Source organism: Triturus cristatus, chromosome 8 (genome assembly GCF_964204655.1).
Source record: "Triturus cristatus chromosome 8, aTriCri1.1, whole genome shotgun sequence".
Classification (NCBI taxonomy): Eukaryota; Metazoa; Chordata; class Amphibia; order Caudata; family Salamandridae; genus Triturus; species Triturus cristatus.
Genome location: NC_140591.1, coordinates 359,499,047 through 359,516,301, shown reverse-complemented (window position 1 = coordinate 359,516,301; position 17,255 = coordinate 359,499,047). Strand labels below are relative to the sequence as shown.

General features: G+C 44.8%; 1 protein-coding gene across 1 annotated transcript in view; it reads right to left on the bottom strand.

Annotated features, from left to right (window-relative positions):
- The window catches only part of RFC3 (replication factor C subunit 3), a 103,091-nt gene extending 86,115 nt beyond the window's left edge, over positions 1-16,976 (bottom strand). The window contains exon 1 of the mRNA XM_085621693.1: positions 16,623-16,976. Coding sequence (XP_085477819.1) covers positions 16,623-16,709 — 87 coding nt within the window. The 5' untranslated portion in view covers positions 16,710-16,976. The remainder of the gene's footprint in view (positions 1-16,622) is intronic.
- Between the last annotated feature and the right edge of the window lie 279 nt (positions 16,977-17,255).

The window sequence follows — 17,255 nt, the reverse complement described above, 5'->3', positions numbered from 1 at the left end:
GTGCGGAGAGCGTGTGGAGTAAATCCCCAAGAGCGGGAGTAACACCCGCGATCGCAAGGGAGCCTTGGAGCCAGTCTGGTGCCTCACCACTTTGCGGCAGGACCGTGTGGACTTGTAGACCTGTGGACATGTAATACAAAAGTATTTTATTCTTCACCAACAGAGGACTGTTGCTACAAATAGGACTTCTTTATATACATTACGGTCTCCTGTTGTCAGTAGCAAGCAGCAGCAGACTCGGCAGTGCAGAGGAGCGCTCGGAGCGGAGGAAGAACAGCAGGCAGGGAGCAGGCGGATACTGGGGGACTGGGAGATGGTGAGAACTGTGAACTGAGACACCCCCCCCCCCAATAGTACCAGCATCCGTGTCTGCGATCAAACGCCGCACGTACACCTGTCCTACCCGGCGCTACACCGCACCGCTACTTTGTAACTGTGACTACGGGCGCTGGGCAGGAGTTAAACGCACTCAACATGCTTGATGTAAGCAAAGCAAAAAGGGAAAAGTGAAAACTGGCGAGAATAGGCAACATTGAAGGTGCGTAAGGTGCCCGTAGACAGAGGACAACGGAGGACACAATACTTAAATTGCAAATATCAACGTTGCACCAGCATCAGCTGGATTGTGGGAGTTGTAGGCTGCACTCTCCCTGCTGTTTGGGACTTCAAAAGCCCACTGAAGACGCAGGACCCAGCGGAGGATAGTAGCACCACCAGTGAGTCAACGCTTGCAAAAGAGGCGGCCGCTGATTACATGCCCGGTGAGTGGGCGCGGCTTGCAGCCCATCAGAGTGCCTTGCTCTCGGAAGCTGTCCCTACTGATCTTTTTGCTGTGGCGCCTCTCTCCTTGAAACACTCCTTGAAGCACTTAACCAGGTTTCATTTCCCATTATTCATTGCCATTTGTTGCCATTTACAACCTATTTAAAGCCAGTCTACCTGCCAGACATCTGTTCTCCTCATTGCACCACGGACTTTTTGTTTAACTGCACAATTGCTCCATCATCGCCGCTAGCTACCATAATTTCAATCTCAAAATTATAATTTTTTTTTTTTTTTTTTTTTTTTTCAAAATTATAATTTAAACCCAAGCGACATTGGGTGTCCTCGGTCTTTCTGAACCCTGGGACTCTTGGCCTCAGGACTCCAGAGCCTAACTGCTACCTAGCCCCAAGCTTGAAGAAGAGCGAAGAGGAGGGTTCAGGTGGGACCACCGCCTGAGAACAATAGCTCCTCAGTAAAAGGAAACCCCAAACCATAACTAGGGGGGAAAAATGCGAACAAGAAACTCTGCGCAGTTGCAAAATTCCTATCGACCACACAAGATCGCCAAACGACAGAAAGCTAAAATGCTGTATCCCAAAGTAAGAAGGCGAGGGAACCAGACTATCTCAATTTGAGGGAAAGTTGTAGGCACATGAAGTGTCTGAGATGAACATATCGGACAGGACCTGTAACTCTCTGAATCACCCGATTGAAAGAAATCAAGAATCTCAAAAGAAAGTGCAGCAAGGACATGTCCTGGTGCCAGCCAATCTGAATAATGGTGACACCAGAGACAATGGTGACATAAGAGACTATTTTAAGTGGCCTGTTAAAGAAGCCAAAATGCACAAGCAAGAAATCCTCTCCACGAGATTGGAGAGCTTAAATTCCCATAATCAACGTGAGGAATGTCGAATAAGTACATCTCCCCCGGCTGCTCTTTACTTAGAAATCATCATTCATGGCAGGAACCTAGTCCCTCTACAACTAGCTTCTCTTCCCCCTCGAAGGTCATCTCAAGAAAATCATCAGGATGACTTGCAAAATAATAAGCCAATCCCGAGTGTGTCCAGACACTCTGATAGTAGCCCCGAAAATTTGAAGTCAGGGCTCATCAAGAAACAGCAGAACTGTTGATGTTTCTGGACCCTCGAGAGGACACAGCCTTTACCTCAATCCACGATTCAACTCAGAAATCATTAAAATCACCAATCTGGATTTCGTCTACCAGCCTAGTGAGCCCTGTATCCCAGATTATAAGCCTATCGAGCCCGTCGCCCCTCAAAACAGAAGCAATAGAATCCAATGGCACATTGGAGCCTGGTGCCCAAAAGTTTAAGTTTGATTTTCCCCTGCCTGCCTCCACAGCAGCTTCAGCACCCTGTGGGCAATTGACTAAAAACCATCCTAAGGACCCATATCACTCTGGCGCTAGGGGTTGCTTACTTAATTAACACTCCTCTGATGTTTACAAACAATAGCAGAGCCAGCCAAGAAGATTTCAACCAACAGCAAAACTCACAACAAAACCTAAATAAATGTCACGAAAGAAAGGGATCGTGTTCAATTAGTAGCTCCCTAAACTCAAACCTAGCTCCTCTACATTGTCAAAGTAAGGCCAGTGAACCTGTAAAAACAGAACCCCGGCTCAGGGAGCCATCTGAAACTTCCACTACACACAAGGTTGAAATGCTACCAACCAAGCCCTGAATTCAATGGCTGGTGCTGCTCATATGCACGCAGACAAATTGGATGCCCAATTAAATATTTTATAGCTAATAGCTGGTTTAATAGCCAAAATGGACACCAAACTAGACCAATTAAATTCCTTGATATGCAGAGCCCAAAATAACGTAGCGTTAAGCCAAAGTAACAGCGGGTGTAGCTGCAATTCGATATTTAAAAAAATAGAAACTCTTCCGGAAGTAATGTCCACTCTGATAGAAGACCTGAAGAGTGAGGCATGTAGACGTATGCCGAAAATCACTTCTTCTCAGCCATCATTGGGCCAGCACTCACACTGGCCCACTTTAAGAAAACAACCTAACAGTATAAAGCACCAAGGGGACAATAAGACTGACCCTAAAGCAAGAACCAGTCGCATGTCAACGACCCCCCTGATTGTCTAGAGCAGCAGACCATTGTCACACAAGAGCACCAAATCGAAAGCCCGAAAATCGTCGATTAACTAGATCACAAATCCACCCTAAACAAAATATACACAATAAATGGCGCTGATAATTCCACTCAAGAAAACTTCATTCATGTAACTACCTTCCAACGTAAAACTGCAACAGACATTGATAAACTGCCTCTTTCTATCGAACCACTGAAGATGACAATTACACCCTCAGCGGAAGGACATCTGTCCAGGAAAAACAAGAAGAGATTAAAGAAATTAAACAACGCTAGGAAAAAGAACGGAATGCTATTACGCTGGCTTAGACCCGATGACAATGAATCAAAAGCCAATACAGCCCCTTTATCTAGTAAAAACATCTATGGTGGAGGAATGTTGGCCACCTGCTCCCAAGAGCAAACTATCGTAGTGCAAAGTGTGGGTCGATGCAAGACCGAACTCGCCCATTGCACAACCCAAAGGAGACTATTGGGAGAGGTAAAAAAAAAAAAAAAATTCAATAACCATTGTGGAGAATTCCCAAAGGCTCTGGATAAACCCACAAAACCATCAAGCAACCAACCCCCCCACTCAGCATGATGTGAAAAAGCTCATGGGCTTGGATCTCATCTATGAACCTACAAGCAGTTGCGACTCAAGACAGTCACGTGAAATCGAGAAAGAGGACTACAATAAAAGAAAATCCACAGAGGAGATAGCCATACAAGTTAAGTTACTAGATGGGTCTGGAAAGAAACGAAATGAGAAGGCATTGAATTCCCTCGAAATAGTGGACCAGAGACAGGAACCCCCCATGGGAGTATAAAAGAGGAAGCAGTACCTTATGAGGTCAGTCCGCACCGCTCTAACGTGAACAAACCAGAATGTTTAAATCAGCCTCTTAAGATCGAGATGCTCAAAGATGACTCAGTAATAAAACTCTTACATCAGAAGAATAAAGCTGCATTGAACGATGCTGAAACAATCCAATCACCCCAAGAAGGTAAAAAATTAACGCTATACCCAGAGTATCCATCCCAAGGGAAATGGGATATCCTCAATAGAGGAAACCTCCTAAACCTGTTTTCACACCTTCCAGGACTAGAAAATATCAAAACAGACATTGAAAGTGTCGCTTTTGTCGCCCCGGAACAGGGCCAAATAAATGAGACCACGGTAGTAACCCTCTACAGCAAAGATATGGCCTCTGCCCTACTGAAGAATAAAGACTGTCTGGGCGATTGGGGCATTCAGATTAGTCTTGCGACCAAAGTTAAGTACCCTGCTTTTTTAAAGGACGGAATCCCTAACCCCCCCCAAAGGATTCCAATATTCCAACTTTGGCCAACAGTGATATAATCAGGCAGTTGCCTACTTCAGTTCTCTGCTGCTCCCTAGTGGGTACCCAAACAGTGCCCTGGAAAAAGAACCCGCTACAAATAACAACATCCAGATCAGGAGGCTCCCGCCAGTGTGCGCTGAAACGACAGAACTCTCAAGACTGGTCTTGGCTCTCCCAGGCCTTAGGGTGAAGCACAGAACATCTCAACTGGATATAAAACCAGTAAAGATACTATTTACTACCTTAGAATCTGTTCTTGGAACATCCGAGGACTAACCAAGGAAAAAGCTGAAAGATTAACACCCTCTTTTGTGAAAAACTATGACATTATTGCTCTGCAAGAAACTTGGTCCTTGCAAACTATCGCCTGGGAGGACTATATGGTTTATGAATCTTGAGCAATAGCATCCCAAGCAGGCAGCCATGCGTCAGGAGGAGTATTAATTGCTCTGAAGAACAACCTAGCCCTGAAGGTCTCCCCACTCTGTAAAGGACAAGGCGATTGTATTTTTATTAATATCCAGTCACAACCTCTGGGAAAAAATAATTTGAAACAACAAACTATTATCTTTGGCTGCATCTGTCTATATCCCTCTAAAATCAAGAGAGAGTCAACCTTGAACAAAATTCTCCCTGTCATGAGAGATCTTCTCGTACACTTCCCAAACGATATGTGGCTAGTTATGGGAGACTTTAATGCTAACCTAATAGAGACAGGACTGGATTCTTCTCTCCTATCCGCATTGGACAACCAAATGTGGGCTAATCCAGATATAAGGTGCCAGTACCAACGGAAGGGCAAACAAGAGACAAAGGTGGCAGTGTGCTTAAACCAACTAGGGCTCCGCATTTTAAACGAAAGACGTGATTCAGACCCACCTGCCGTTTATACCCATGTATCCCCCTTCAGAATGTCTACATTGGATTATATATGGATCTCGGTTGCCCACTTTCACAGTGTTCAGGAACTTGTGGTAACCCCCTCATTGGAAAGTGATCATGCCGTCCTAACATGCAAAGTTCTATCCAGGCAGAGCTCCCGCCCCCAAAAAAATCACTTGATTGGGAGAGAATCTTTATTGGAGCCTTTTAGAAAACTGCGGTGGAGCCTGGACCAACAAGAAGCAATTGAAGAGAAAGTGGATGACTTCTTGGAAAACCTGAACCATGAGTTTAGCAACAGGCTGATGACAACACTCTGGGAACAGGTAGTGGAGGACCTCATAAAAAAATCTATCTACAAAGATACTTAAAAATTCAAATAATCCCCCCCCCCCCCCCAACTATACCCCACCTAAGTGAGCACAAACAAACTATGTTGAGTATTAAACACAAATTAAATAACTTATTGCGCAAACGCACATACACCAACATAGATCATAAATCCTTAGGAGAGAAGTTATTGACTACTCGCAAAGAGTATAGAAAGGCAAGGTTCAAGTATAAGAGGATAAAAGAAGAACAGCACTGGACAATTGCCCATGAAATCATAAAATCAAAGGATCAAAAGAGATTTTGGAGCTCGGTAAATAAGGCTGTTAGATCGGTCCAACCATCAACCGTAACAAATATCTCCCCCACTGATTGGGAGGCTCATATTGAAGCCCTTTATGTTGAGCTCGTCAGGCACAACTGGCCTAAGTATCACAGCTCTACTCCCCCTAATCCTCATATTGGCATGTCACCCACTATCAAGATCGCCCCTAAACAAGTTGCACTTATTATAAAGCAAATGCATTCAGGAGGGGCCCCCGGGCCCAAATGGGTTATCAACAAAGATATATAAAGCTTCCACCCACAAGTGGCCAGTGCTCTTGGCCCCCCTATTTGAGGCATGCAGAATGGGCGGGCCTATTCCTAATTCCTGGCGAGGCTCTCTTCTCGTCCCAATCTACAAAAAGGCCAGCGGTCTAACCCCGATAATTATCGGATGATTGCCCTCCTTGATGTCGACGGGTAGGCCTATGCAAGCGTCTTATTACAAGAATTGACCAGCTGGACGGAAGACCGTAAACTAATACCTTTTACGCAAACAGGCTTCCAAAAAGGCTGTCACATCGAGGACAATCTGATCTGCTTAGCCCACATGATTGAGGATACTCTTGTAGCAAAGGGAAAATCGCTATTCTTGGGATTTATTGACTTTCAAAAGGCATTTGATAGCGTTGTCCGTATCAGGCTTTTGGAAAAATTGTTCAAATGGGACATCCCGCAGTCTCGATTGAATACCCTTATCGCTCTTTATACCGATACCTGGGTAAAAATAAAAGTCTCCACTGGTTGGTCCACACCCAATAAAATCATGACCAACATAGGACTAAAGCAGGAATGCATTTGGCTCCTTTACTCTTTAATTTGTACCTTGCAAATTTGCCCGAATGGCTGACCCGTTCACAAACTTTCCCACCAAGAATCGCCATCTGTTAAAATCCAGTCAATGTAATACGCAGATGACACGATTCTCCTTGATCAAACTCAGGTGGGCCTTCAACGATTTTTTTGATTCCCTGGCATCGTATTGTGAAACAAATGCTTTGGAAATTAATATCTCTAAAACCAATGTGTTGATAATCTTGAGGCGTCGAGCAAGACAGCGCCCCTGGTACATCGCTGGGAAACCTATAGAGGTAGTTGCCATATATATATATCTTGGAGTCTGGATATACCACAGATGAAGCCCGGGTCCGCAAATTGCTACAATGCAAGGTCTGGCTCGCAGCCTGGAGGGGGCCTTCCTAAGAAAGCTCTTCATTTCCAGACTTCACCCCATTAATTAGAGTGATAGGTGCCAAATTACTATCCACTATAGCTTTTGGCGCCACTACTTTTAAAGACAAAATGTTCACCTGGTTGGATAGAATGCAATCAGCTTGTTTTCGCAGAGTGTTTCACCTACTCAACTCGACCTCCCACGCTCAAATCTCTATGGAGTTCTGCCTGTTTTCCCAACATTGGATCATGAAAACAAGATTCATTGCCTACTGTGCAAAAACTAAAATGACTAATGGCTCCACACTAAAGAGCTGTATATGGTCACTGTTAAACAACCCCAGCACTTCCTGGAATACATTTTTAATATTCTGCCTTGACACACTAGAAGCTCATGAATTATGGGCAAGCATGCTGCCCATAGGGGTGGTTGCTAAAGTTTTGACTAAACAAGCAAAGATTCTTTCAGTGGAACACGATGCATCAGCCGTGAAAAATCTATCTTATGGCAGCTGGGCCTCAAAACTTTATGATCATAAAACCTTACCGCATTATCTGTCATCCTCTATGAAGCCATTGGTAAAACACCAGTTAATGAGATTACGTTTTGGCCTAATCCTCCTGATGGCGTATAAGTATGGACGCAGGTACACAGCAGATATGCCCTCTCAGTGTCGTTTTTGCAACAGGGAAGAAAATTTAATACACGTTTTGTGCATCTGCAGAATCCTACTCCCCTTTCGAATCTGGAGAATCTGGAGAATTCTCAACGTGTGGACATGCCAAGAAGCCCTAGAGGAGTGTATGAAGGAGGACTCAGCTCAGATGGCCGCCCGATTTGTAACATTTATGATCAAGATAAACTCAATTTTACCAGCAGATGTCCCCCATGAACCTCCGCTGTGTTAGCTATGACCATTTTCCTTTTGAAGACATTTGAGGTGGAAGTATAGGTAAATAAATGGGCTAGAGGTTGTTAGCTAAACAGTGTACTCTAGGTCACTTCGACTGATGTCAAAGAAGCTGCTACACAATTCCACTTTAAAACCATGTCTTTATTTTCGCAAACACAAATGCGGATTTTATCAGCAATACTCAACCTTTTGGATCAGCTTAGAAAAATCCTAACCTAGCCCGTAAACTGTCAAAATTATAATGAGGGTTCGCTCAACAAGGAAATGGTGATCCAGCTGTAACGTCCCACTGCAATGCATTGGAGTGGACTGTGTGGATATGCGCATCTAAAAACAATCGCAGATGTAGCGGTAGGCAGAAGCTGTTGGAAAAATCTTTCCCAAACTTTTTTTTTTATTTTGGAAATACTGTTACTATATTAAAAATATTGTTCCTATATTTTTCTCTAAAAAGAAATCGTTCCTGGATGGTTAATTGCAACACTGACCTAGACAGGAGTGTTCTCTAGCTATGCTGCGGACCGAGGAGCCAGCAGATGGAAACGAGCAAACCCATTCATTCCATGCTCACCAGGGTGGCTAGTTTCACAAATAACTGTAAACGTGTTTTAAGGGTTAGCACATACTGATATTCCGGACAATGTATCAAAGGAGGAGTTCTGTATCATCCAGTTAAAAGTCTGTCAGAAACGTGGGGCGTGGTTTGGACGCCGGAGAAGATGGTGGCTTAGCGCAGCGCTCCTCCCGTGCCAGTGAAGCACAGAGCAATTTGGGAGTCACTATCAAAGCTGTGATTAACGAAAACGATGAATATGGTGATCAGAGGTTGATGTATACCTCTGGGATGATTCTGAGACGCCTAAGCAACCCTGAAGGCGAGTTGTAGGCAAGTGCCCTGGAGACCGATCACGAGCGGTGCACGCAGCCGTGGGATCCTGCTGGCCTCCGGCGGATGCTGTGGCTACCACTACCTCCATGGATAATCAGAGGGGACCACGCCGTCACCACACCAAGAGTGAGTGGACTGAGTATGGGACTGGATAAGGTGGTGTATATCACCCCCGACATGACGGGTAACGCAGATGTGTAAAATGGCGGCGGTGGGAAACTCGGAGGTCCCTGCATGTTTGTCGGAGCACGAGGCAGACGTTAATGAGAAGGGAGGTCGGCGTGGGAGCACCACTGGAGCGCATGAAGAGTAGAATAATCTATGGCAAGCTTATATATCACCCCCAACGTACGGAGTATTGCCGGTAATCACCAATACATGGACGTATCAAAATGGCGGCTGTAGGGACTTCCAAGGGTTTCTGAGGCTCCTGTGTGCTCGTCGGAGTGCGAGGAAGGCTGGAATAAGGAAGGAGGTCAGTGCAGGGACTGCCAATGGAGTGCATGGAAGGTGAAGGACTTTAAGATCAATGCAAATGGGGACATCGTATTACAAGTGAAGAGCTGGATTGATGTATGGGGTCGATCCTTCATAAAATGGCGGCGGCGGTTGCCGGGCTCCTCTCGGGTCATTGAAATCAGCAGTTGGACATTTGGCATTCTCTTAAGCGGCACTTATGCGACACATGAGGGCACACAAAGGCGAATGGAGTGCAAAATGAGTACTACTGAAGGCAAGATGTTCTACACAATGGGTTGCTGGTAAAACAGGTGTCACGGTGCCCTAAATGTGCATTTGCGCTGATTGTGCAGCTAATGTTGACCTGAGAGAGGATGACAATGAGGAGGGCATTGGGCAGGATTAACTAACAAAATATTAAATTGTAATGCAGTGAGATGAGGATTGGATGCACCATGCCCACGTTTGTGGTGCACGGGATCTGAGCAGTGCATGGATCACAAGAGGATTTGCAGAGAGGGCGTGGGTGGCTCGGATTTGCTGTGCAGATAGGTCAATCACGGAGAATGGTGGAGCTGGAAGGTCTGTGCTTGATGAATGTGTTGTGATAGGAGCTCGACGACAACGCTCCCCCTGCACAACATGCAGGCCACAAGTAGGGCGCGGATGTCTACTCTACAATCTTAAGTCCCTAACCACGCCAGTATCAGCAGTAGGGGGGGACCCGGTAGAAATATCATTGCAGAGGTGAATATCTTGCCGGTGTGCAGTTGATGGGTCTGGCAGAGGGCTTCTAGCCACGAACTGACTGGGCCACAATCTGATCTGACTGGGCCTTCTTAAGAGTTATCGGGCTGGGTAATTGAGTCAAGCGACTTCTACGAGTGATCACAAGATGGGGGACAAAGACACAAAGAACCTAAAAAGACTTAAGGCTGAACCCCCTAATCCGATCTCACCTATCAAAGGTAAAAAGGATGTGACCGATACGATGGACATAATACTGAATAAACTAATACTGAATAAACTAGAAGAGGTGAGGGAGATTGCGAAATCCACAAAGGAAGAAATTGTAGCTATCCGTAAGGACATCCGAGACACTAATGCCAGACTTACAGAGTCAGAATCAAGAATCAGTCGTTTAGAGGATTCGGAGACCAAAACCTGTAGCTCCCTTAAACACCTACATATCTCCACAGAACAGATGTCAAGGAAGCTGTCGGAATTGGAGGACAGAAATCGGAGAGGGAACTTACGGATCTTTGGAATACCGGAGGGGTCCGAAGAGGCATACGAGTCCTGTGTCCCATTCATGGAGGCACGGTTCTCGCAGGCAACCAATCTTAACTTTCGTCACCCACTAGAATTTGATAGAGCTCATAGGGTTCCAGGCAGGATCATGCCGGGTCAAAAAGGTCCGCGGCCTATTGTTTGGAAGCCCTTGCGTTACCAGCATGTGGATCAAATACTGTCATTTGTGCGCAAAAATAACCACTTACTATGGAAATCCAATAAGGTATACATATCACAGGACTACAGTAAAGAAACTGTAGATACGAGGAAAGCTTTTCTTGCCTTACGTCCAAAGTTGAAATCGCTGGGTCAGCAATTTGGCTTTGTGGGCCCTGCAAAGTTCTGTGTCTTCATCAAGGGTTCTCCACGGATCTTCACAGATCCAGTAAAGCTCGGGCAAGTTCTGGAGGGAGACGAAGACCTACATATGGAAACCTCATCGTTGGCATCTGCTTCCTCCTCTAAATAGGATCCCTCGTTTCCGTAGCAGATTATTATGTCATTGTTTCATTGGTGGTCATACAATGATGGGTCCTGAGGTATTGCTGTATTGCTGTACTGTTGCACTGTTGGGTTATGTTCAGGAAGAAGTTTGAATGCTAATCACTAATCGTTAACTGGTATATACTAGGGGTCCCCAACCAGTCGAGATTTATGGAGGTGCACCTAATGCCTTCTTAAAAGGGGATCTGCGGTCAGTGGAAAGTAGAAAACCCTACCGGGGGATGGACCAATTGCAGCTATGTTTGTATTTGTCAGTTGTTACTTAAACAAATGCTATTGCTTAATGGGTGCACAAGTTATGCGCTGTTCTGTATATTGGGTTAGCTCCTGAATTGTTAACATGGATACGAATTGAGGCCATGGGAGGGACACTATTTTTTCCGTGTCACCATGTCTACTAGCTTATCTCGGGGTGGGGGGAAGGGGGAGGGTGGTTTGGTGGGAGAAGGGGAGGAGGGAGGATGGGGAAGGAGGGTAGGGTGGGGTAAATGTCTGCTTTCTGTACTAATTTTCTTTTGTGTTGTTGTCTATGTCATGTTCCAATGCTTACCAGGTTCCACATCATTTTAGTGCCAATGCCTATGCCGATTGTTCCGCCACGGCCCCGATAGAATGCTCTGTTGCGTTGCCTTAGCTGACACCTCTCGACCTGTGGTCGTCTCATTAAGCCAGGTTCAGGCCAGACACCGCTTTTACCCTCATGCCAATGCTGTGATAGTTGGGGGGTTTCTGGAGTGTATGAGGGGGGTCTATATAAGTACATTTAAGTGTAGTCTATTAACACTTCACTATGTTAGCTACTGATTGGATATGTTACTACCCACAATTGACACTCCTATAGGCGTAACAAGAGTGAATAACTTGAAAATACTCTCTCTCTCAACGTCAAAGGTCTTAATCAGCCCGTTAAGCGCCAGAAAGTTCTGGATTATTTGCGTAGGCAAAAAGGCGATATTGTCCTGTTGCAGCAATCTAAACTTGATGCTAAGCAGTTTCATACTCTTAGGAATACATTTTTTGTTGAGGTTGCAGGGTCAGAGGCGATAGGGAAGAAAAATGGGGTCCTAACATTGATTGCCAAAAAATCTAACGTAGATTTGCTTTCCTCCACTACTGACACCAAAGGGCGGTGGGTTACGACCAAGCTGGCTAAAGATGATACTGAATTCTATGTTACAAATGTCTATGCTCCTAATACATGTGATCTGACTTTTTGGTCCGATCTGGCCAAGCAATTAGAGACTATCCCTGACTCAGCCATACACATTCCTGCAGGGGACTTTAATCTACCATTTGATCCAGTATTGGACAGAGATTCCAGATGCTCCTTCCGAAGCAACAGATCTCATAGGGCCTTCACTAACCTGTGTACTCGGTTCCATTTAGTAGACACATGGAGGTTGCAGAACCCTGGCGGGAGGGATTATACCTTTTACTCTCCTCCACATGATTCATTCTCCAGGATTGATTATCTATTCATTACAAAGAATGGAATCCCCAGAATAGAAGAAACATCCATAGAACCAAGGGTTTTATCCGATCACTCATGCATCTCCCTGTCCATCTCCAACGTCAAATCTTCCACTCAGCAATCAATCTGGAGATTTAATGAGGAGGTCCTCGAAAAAGAACATAGAGTAACGATCGAGGCTGCGATTAGAGAGTACTTAGAGCATAACATTAGAGGAGACACTACTGATTTGATTCGTAGGGAGGCGCTAAAGAGTACGATACAAGGAGTCGTGATTAAAATAAAATCTGCCATAAATAAGAACCACAATAAAGCACTGGAGACGTTAGAGGGTGAAATTGCCGCACTAGAGAAGAAACACTTGTTTGATAGGAAGGAGGAAACACTGAATAAACTAGCCAATAAGAAGTACGAATATAACAAAATAGTGAGTGAAAGAGAGTGGATTTGGTTAAATAGGAGGAAACAATTCAAACTATGTGAATCAAATAAGGCAGGGAAGAGCCTCGCTGCATACCTCAAATTCAAAATACAGAAAAATATGATAAATTCCATCAGGGACCAGGGGGGGGACAACACACTCGGACCCGGTCAAGATAGCAGATGTATTCAAACAATTCTATGAGCAACTTTATGCCAAAAATACAGAGGTAGTCGACTCCGAAATCGAGGGCTATTTGGATGAATGTAATCTTCCCTCCCTCTCTACTATGGATCGTGCTGACCTTAACGGTCCCATCACGCTTCAGGAAGTCGAGTTAGTCATTAAGTCATTAAAACGCGGCAATGCACCCGGACCGGATGGGTTCACTGCTAGATTCTATAAGGGCTTTTCCTCACTTTTATCACAACCGCTCTTGCACCTATTCCAAGAAATCAGCACTATAGGGGAGGTGAAAGGCACGTTAGCTGAGGCCATCATTGCGGTGCTCCCAAAGGAAGGGAAAGACCCAACGCTTCCAAAGAATTATAGGCCTATCTCGCTCATAAATCTTGCTTGTAAACTCCTAGCCATGATTCTGGCTAATCGACTTCAAAAGGTCCTGCCCAAACTGATACACGCCTCCAAGGCGTGTTTTTTAAAACATAGATTGTCCAGTGACAATACCAGGATACTAGCTCATGTACTCGAAAAAGCCAAATTGTTATCTACCCCCACTGTTGCAATTACGCTTGACGCCGAAAAGGCTTTCGACAGAGTCGACTGGAACTATTTGAATGCGGTCTTAAATAAATTCAAACTGGGCCAATTTTTTACGAAGATGGTGATGTCTCTATATTCTTGCCCCTCTGCTAGAGTTAGAGCTGGCGGTTCATTTTCCTCCGCGTTTCAATTGCACCAAGGGACCAGACAGGGGTGTCCCCTCTCACCCTCACTGTTTCTATTGGCCATTGAGCCATTTCTCTGTCACTTGAGAGCTTACGATGGTATTGCTGGAATTCCATTTGAAGACTGTATAATAAAGCTGACCGCATATGCGGATGATGTCCTAATTGTATCGGAAAAGGCGGAGGAGGCTATATCGGCCCTCATTTCTACCATTGACGAATTCTCCAGGGTGTCGGGATACAAGTTGAATAAAGATAAAACAGAGGTTAAACTGCTGAATAATTTGGGTAATAGAGAGGTTATGGGGAACTCCGGCCTAACGTGGCAACCGGGCTGCTTTAAGTATTTGGGTCTGGAATTTGATAAAGATCTAATCACAACATTAGGGGTTAACGAAAGCTTGATTCTGAAGAAAATATCTAAATTACTAGAGGGATGGTCACCGAAATTCCTTTCGTGGTGGGGCAGGGCGGAAACTTTAAAGATGATTGTGACCCCATTGGTGAACTACCTGGCGAGTATGTTGCCGATGACATTTTCGGAGGCCTTCCTGACAAAGGTAGATGGGCTATTTGGTGAGTTCCTGTGGCAGGGGAAGAAACCCAGGATATCGATGAGGAAGCTTCAGCTATCAAAAGGAAAGGGCGGCCTGGGTCTTCCTAGCTTCAGGAATTATCAGACGGCCTTTCTCTGTAAACAAGGGGCACAGTGGTTGACTGAGGACGCGGACTACACTCCGCTGTGGATTGGTATTGAAAAATCCTTGATTGGTAATGCTCCTCTTGTAGCATTACTCTCGATGGACCTATCCCATCTCCCCATTCCAAATACATCTTACTAAACACTAGAAGAGCACTGCTGAGGCTTGATCAAACTCATAAAGTAGGACTGCTGTGGAGGAAGTCTTCTATGGTATCCTTATGGTATAATCCATCACTCAAGATGGAAGGGAAGCCTCTACAGTGGAGGAGTTTGTCTAAGAGAGGAATTAACCTGGTGAACGACTTATTTGAAAGGGGGCACCCTTTGCCGTTCTCCTCGCTCCAGGCAAGCCACAATCTGTCACCAATGGATTTCTATGACTTTTTGAAACTCAAAGTTATTCTGTCTACTCGCTCCCTCAACACGAATGACCCCTGGCTTAAGACCCAGGTTCCAAGACTTATGAAGTCGGGTCATTTAGTTTCCAAATTTTACAAGCTACTTCTCCCTGCATCTAGGAAGGCACACAAGAAAAATGAAGCCAAGTGGGAATCTGAACCCAACTCTACCGGTTTAGTATTTGATTGGGATTTGATACATGCTGCTGCCCTAATGAATAAGATCTCACCGATTCTAGCCCAAACCAAATACATGCTCATTAATAGGACATACTGGACGCCAGAAAAACTCCATAAACTTCATCTGAGGGACAACCCGCTGTGTTGGAATTGTGATTCAGAGGTGGGAGACTTAGCACATATGCTCTTTGGTTGTTCTGCGCTGGGGGAAAGTGTTAGATTGCATAGATCATATTTTCAGGGTCAATTCTAAAAGAGAGTTTGTCTATGTTCTATTGGGAGTGTTGGATCAGGAGCTCCATAATGACAATGATCGTCAGTTGCTAGATGTGCTGCTTACTCTAGCCTGTAAGGTGGTGCTGTGTAAATGGAAAAGCGCCTCTGAGGTATCATTCAGGGTTTGGCAGGAATGGCTCTCGTTTTTAAGAGGAGCTGACAATCCAGCTCTGCACTCCTCCCCATGGCGTGCTCCTCACAAGAGGTTATGGAAGGCCCTAGATAGATCTTCGTTCTCATTTGACCCACTCTGAATGGAAGATACGGAAATATGACTGTTAACACTATAGAGTAACGGGCGTGGCGGACTCGGGAAGGTAACACACATGAAAAAAGGCATTGGCAGTTAGGGCGCTCACTCAACATAGCGCAATCGGATCTTGGTGTGCTAAGCGTGGTTTCATGACATACCTTAGTTTAACTTACTTTAGTTTAATTTAATTTAAATTGGTATAAGCTAGTCCATGTTCTCGGACGTGAGGGCCTGAATTACTGTACCGACCTATTGACTTTATTATTAAGTGTATGAGGAATTTGTCTCCATATCCGTGATGGGTGTGACTCATCTATAGACTTGCCAGTTCTCAGGTACTAGCTGTTTGTTTTGTACTGGGATTTCATGTCATTTATTGTATGTCCTGTCATTTTCTATTTCTTTTTCAATAAAAACGATTTGAAATAAAAAATAAAAATAAAAAGTCTGTCAGAAACGCAGCACAAAATATGCAATACGAATTACCAATATGTTTATATTAATACGCTACGTTCATAGCTGTATATCTACTCTTAACAGAGCCTGGAACATGAAACAGTTTAAAATTGTAAAATGGCTCGATAGTTAATAGAATACTTAATTCTTTTAGACACGACTCTGTTCATCTCATCCCCTGACCACCCCCTAACCTTCTGCACGCAGGATGTTACTATACAGAAACACGTAAAAGAACCTGAGATATATTACAGCCCATCCCCATGAAGCACTTTCCACCTGGCCACTGAAAAACGACTAGCCCGTGTCAGTAGCATAACACCAGCAGCACCAACACCAAACAATGCTGCACGTCTCCCATCACCATGCATAATGTCCCTCTTTCACTTCAGGGAGTTTCTTTGCATTTCTGGTACGTGTAGTCCCGATTGTCTAAAGGGCTAAGCAAGACTATAATAAGCATAACAATGCAAAGAAAAAAATCTAACCAACATCTCACTCATGCTGGCACATTTGAGAGGTTTGCAAAGTGCCCCAAGTGCCGCGTAACCCTTCTTCCTACCAGACTCTTGAGCTGCGCTGCTTGTTCCTTGTGATAGTGAAGCTTCGTCAAAGAACTTGGTCGATATTTATCCACCCAGAGGCTCATTTCGGCGATAAGAGTCAGAAATGTAAGATGTTTGAAGGACCGCGCGCGGGAATCGAAAGCTTTTCCGCTGTCACTGTTGGATCGTCACGTGATGAAACGTGACTTCGCGGCAACACAGTTCAAGCTGTACGGATGCTGCTGTAGGACAAATCATATGCTCGATTCACGCGAGTTTACAGAACCTTCTTGTTAGCTTTCATTCTGCGACCGGATCCGGATGTGTCCGTGCCACCGGCCGGTGACGCCACGCGTAGTTCTCGCTTCCTCTTGTCGGTCGCCCTGCCTGGCTCACTTGTTTGTACCTAATTCTAGGGGACACCAAGCTGAACTCGGTCTATACATATTTGACACTTGTCTATAAGGCAGTTTGAGACGATAAAATCCGAGGAGTGGGGTGACACGGAGAGCCTTCTGGGCACAGGGTCTGGGGTAAAATATAATAAAGACTTTAAAATGAAAAAATAAAATGATGTTCCTAATTTCTCAGTGTCACAGTATATACATACGTGTATATCTCTGAATTGAGTGACTTTTTCTGTTGAGATT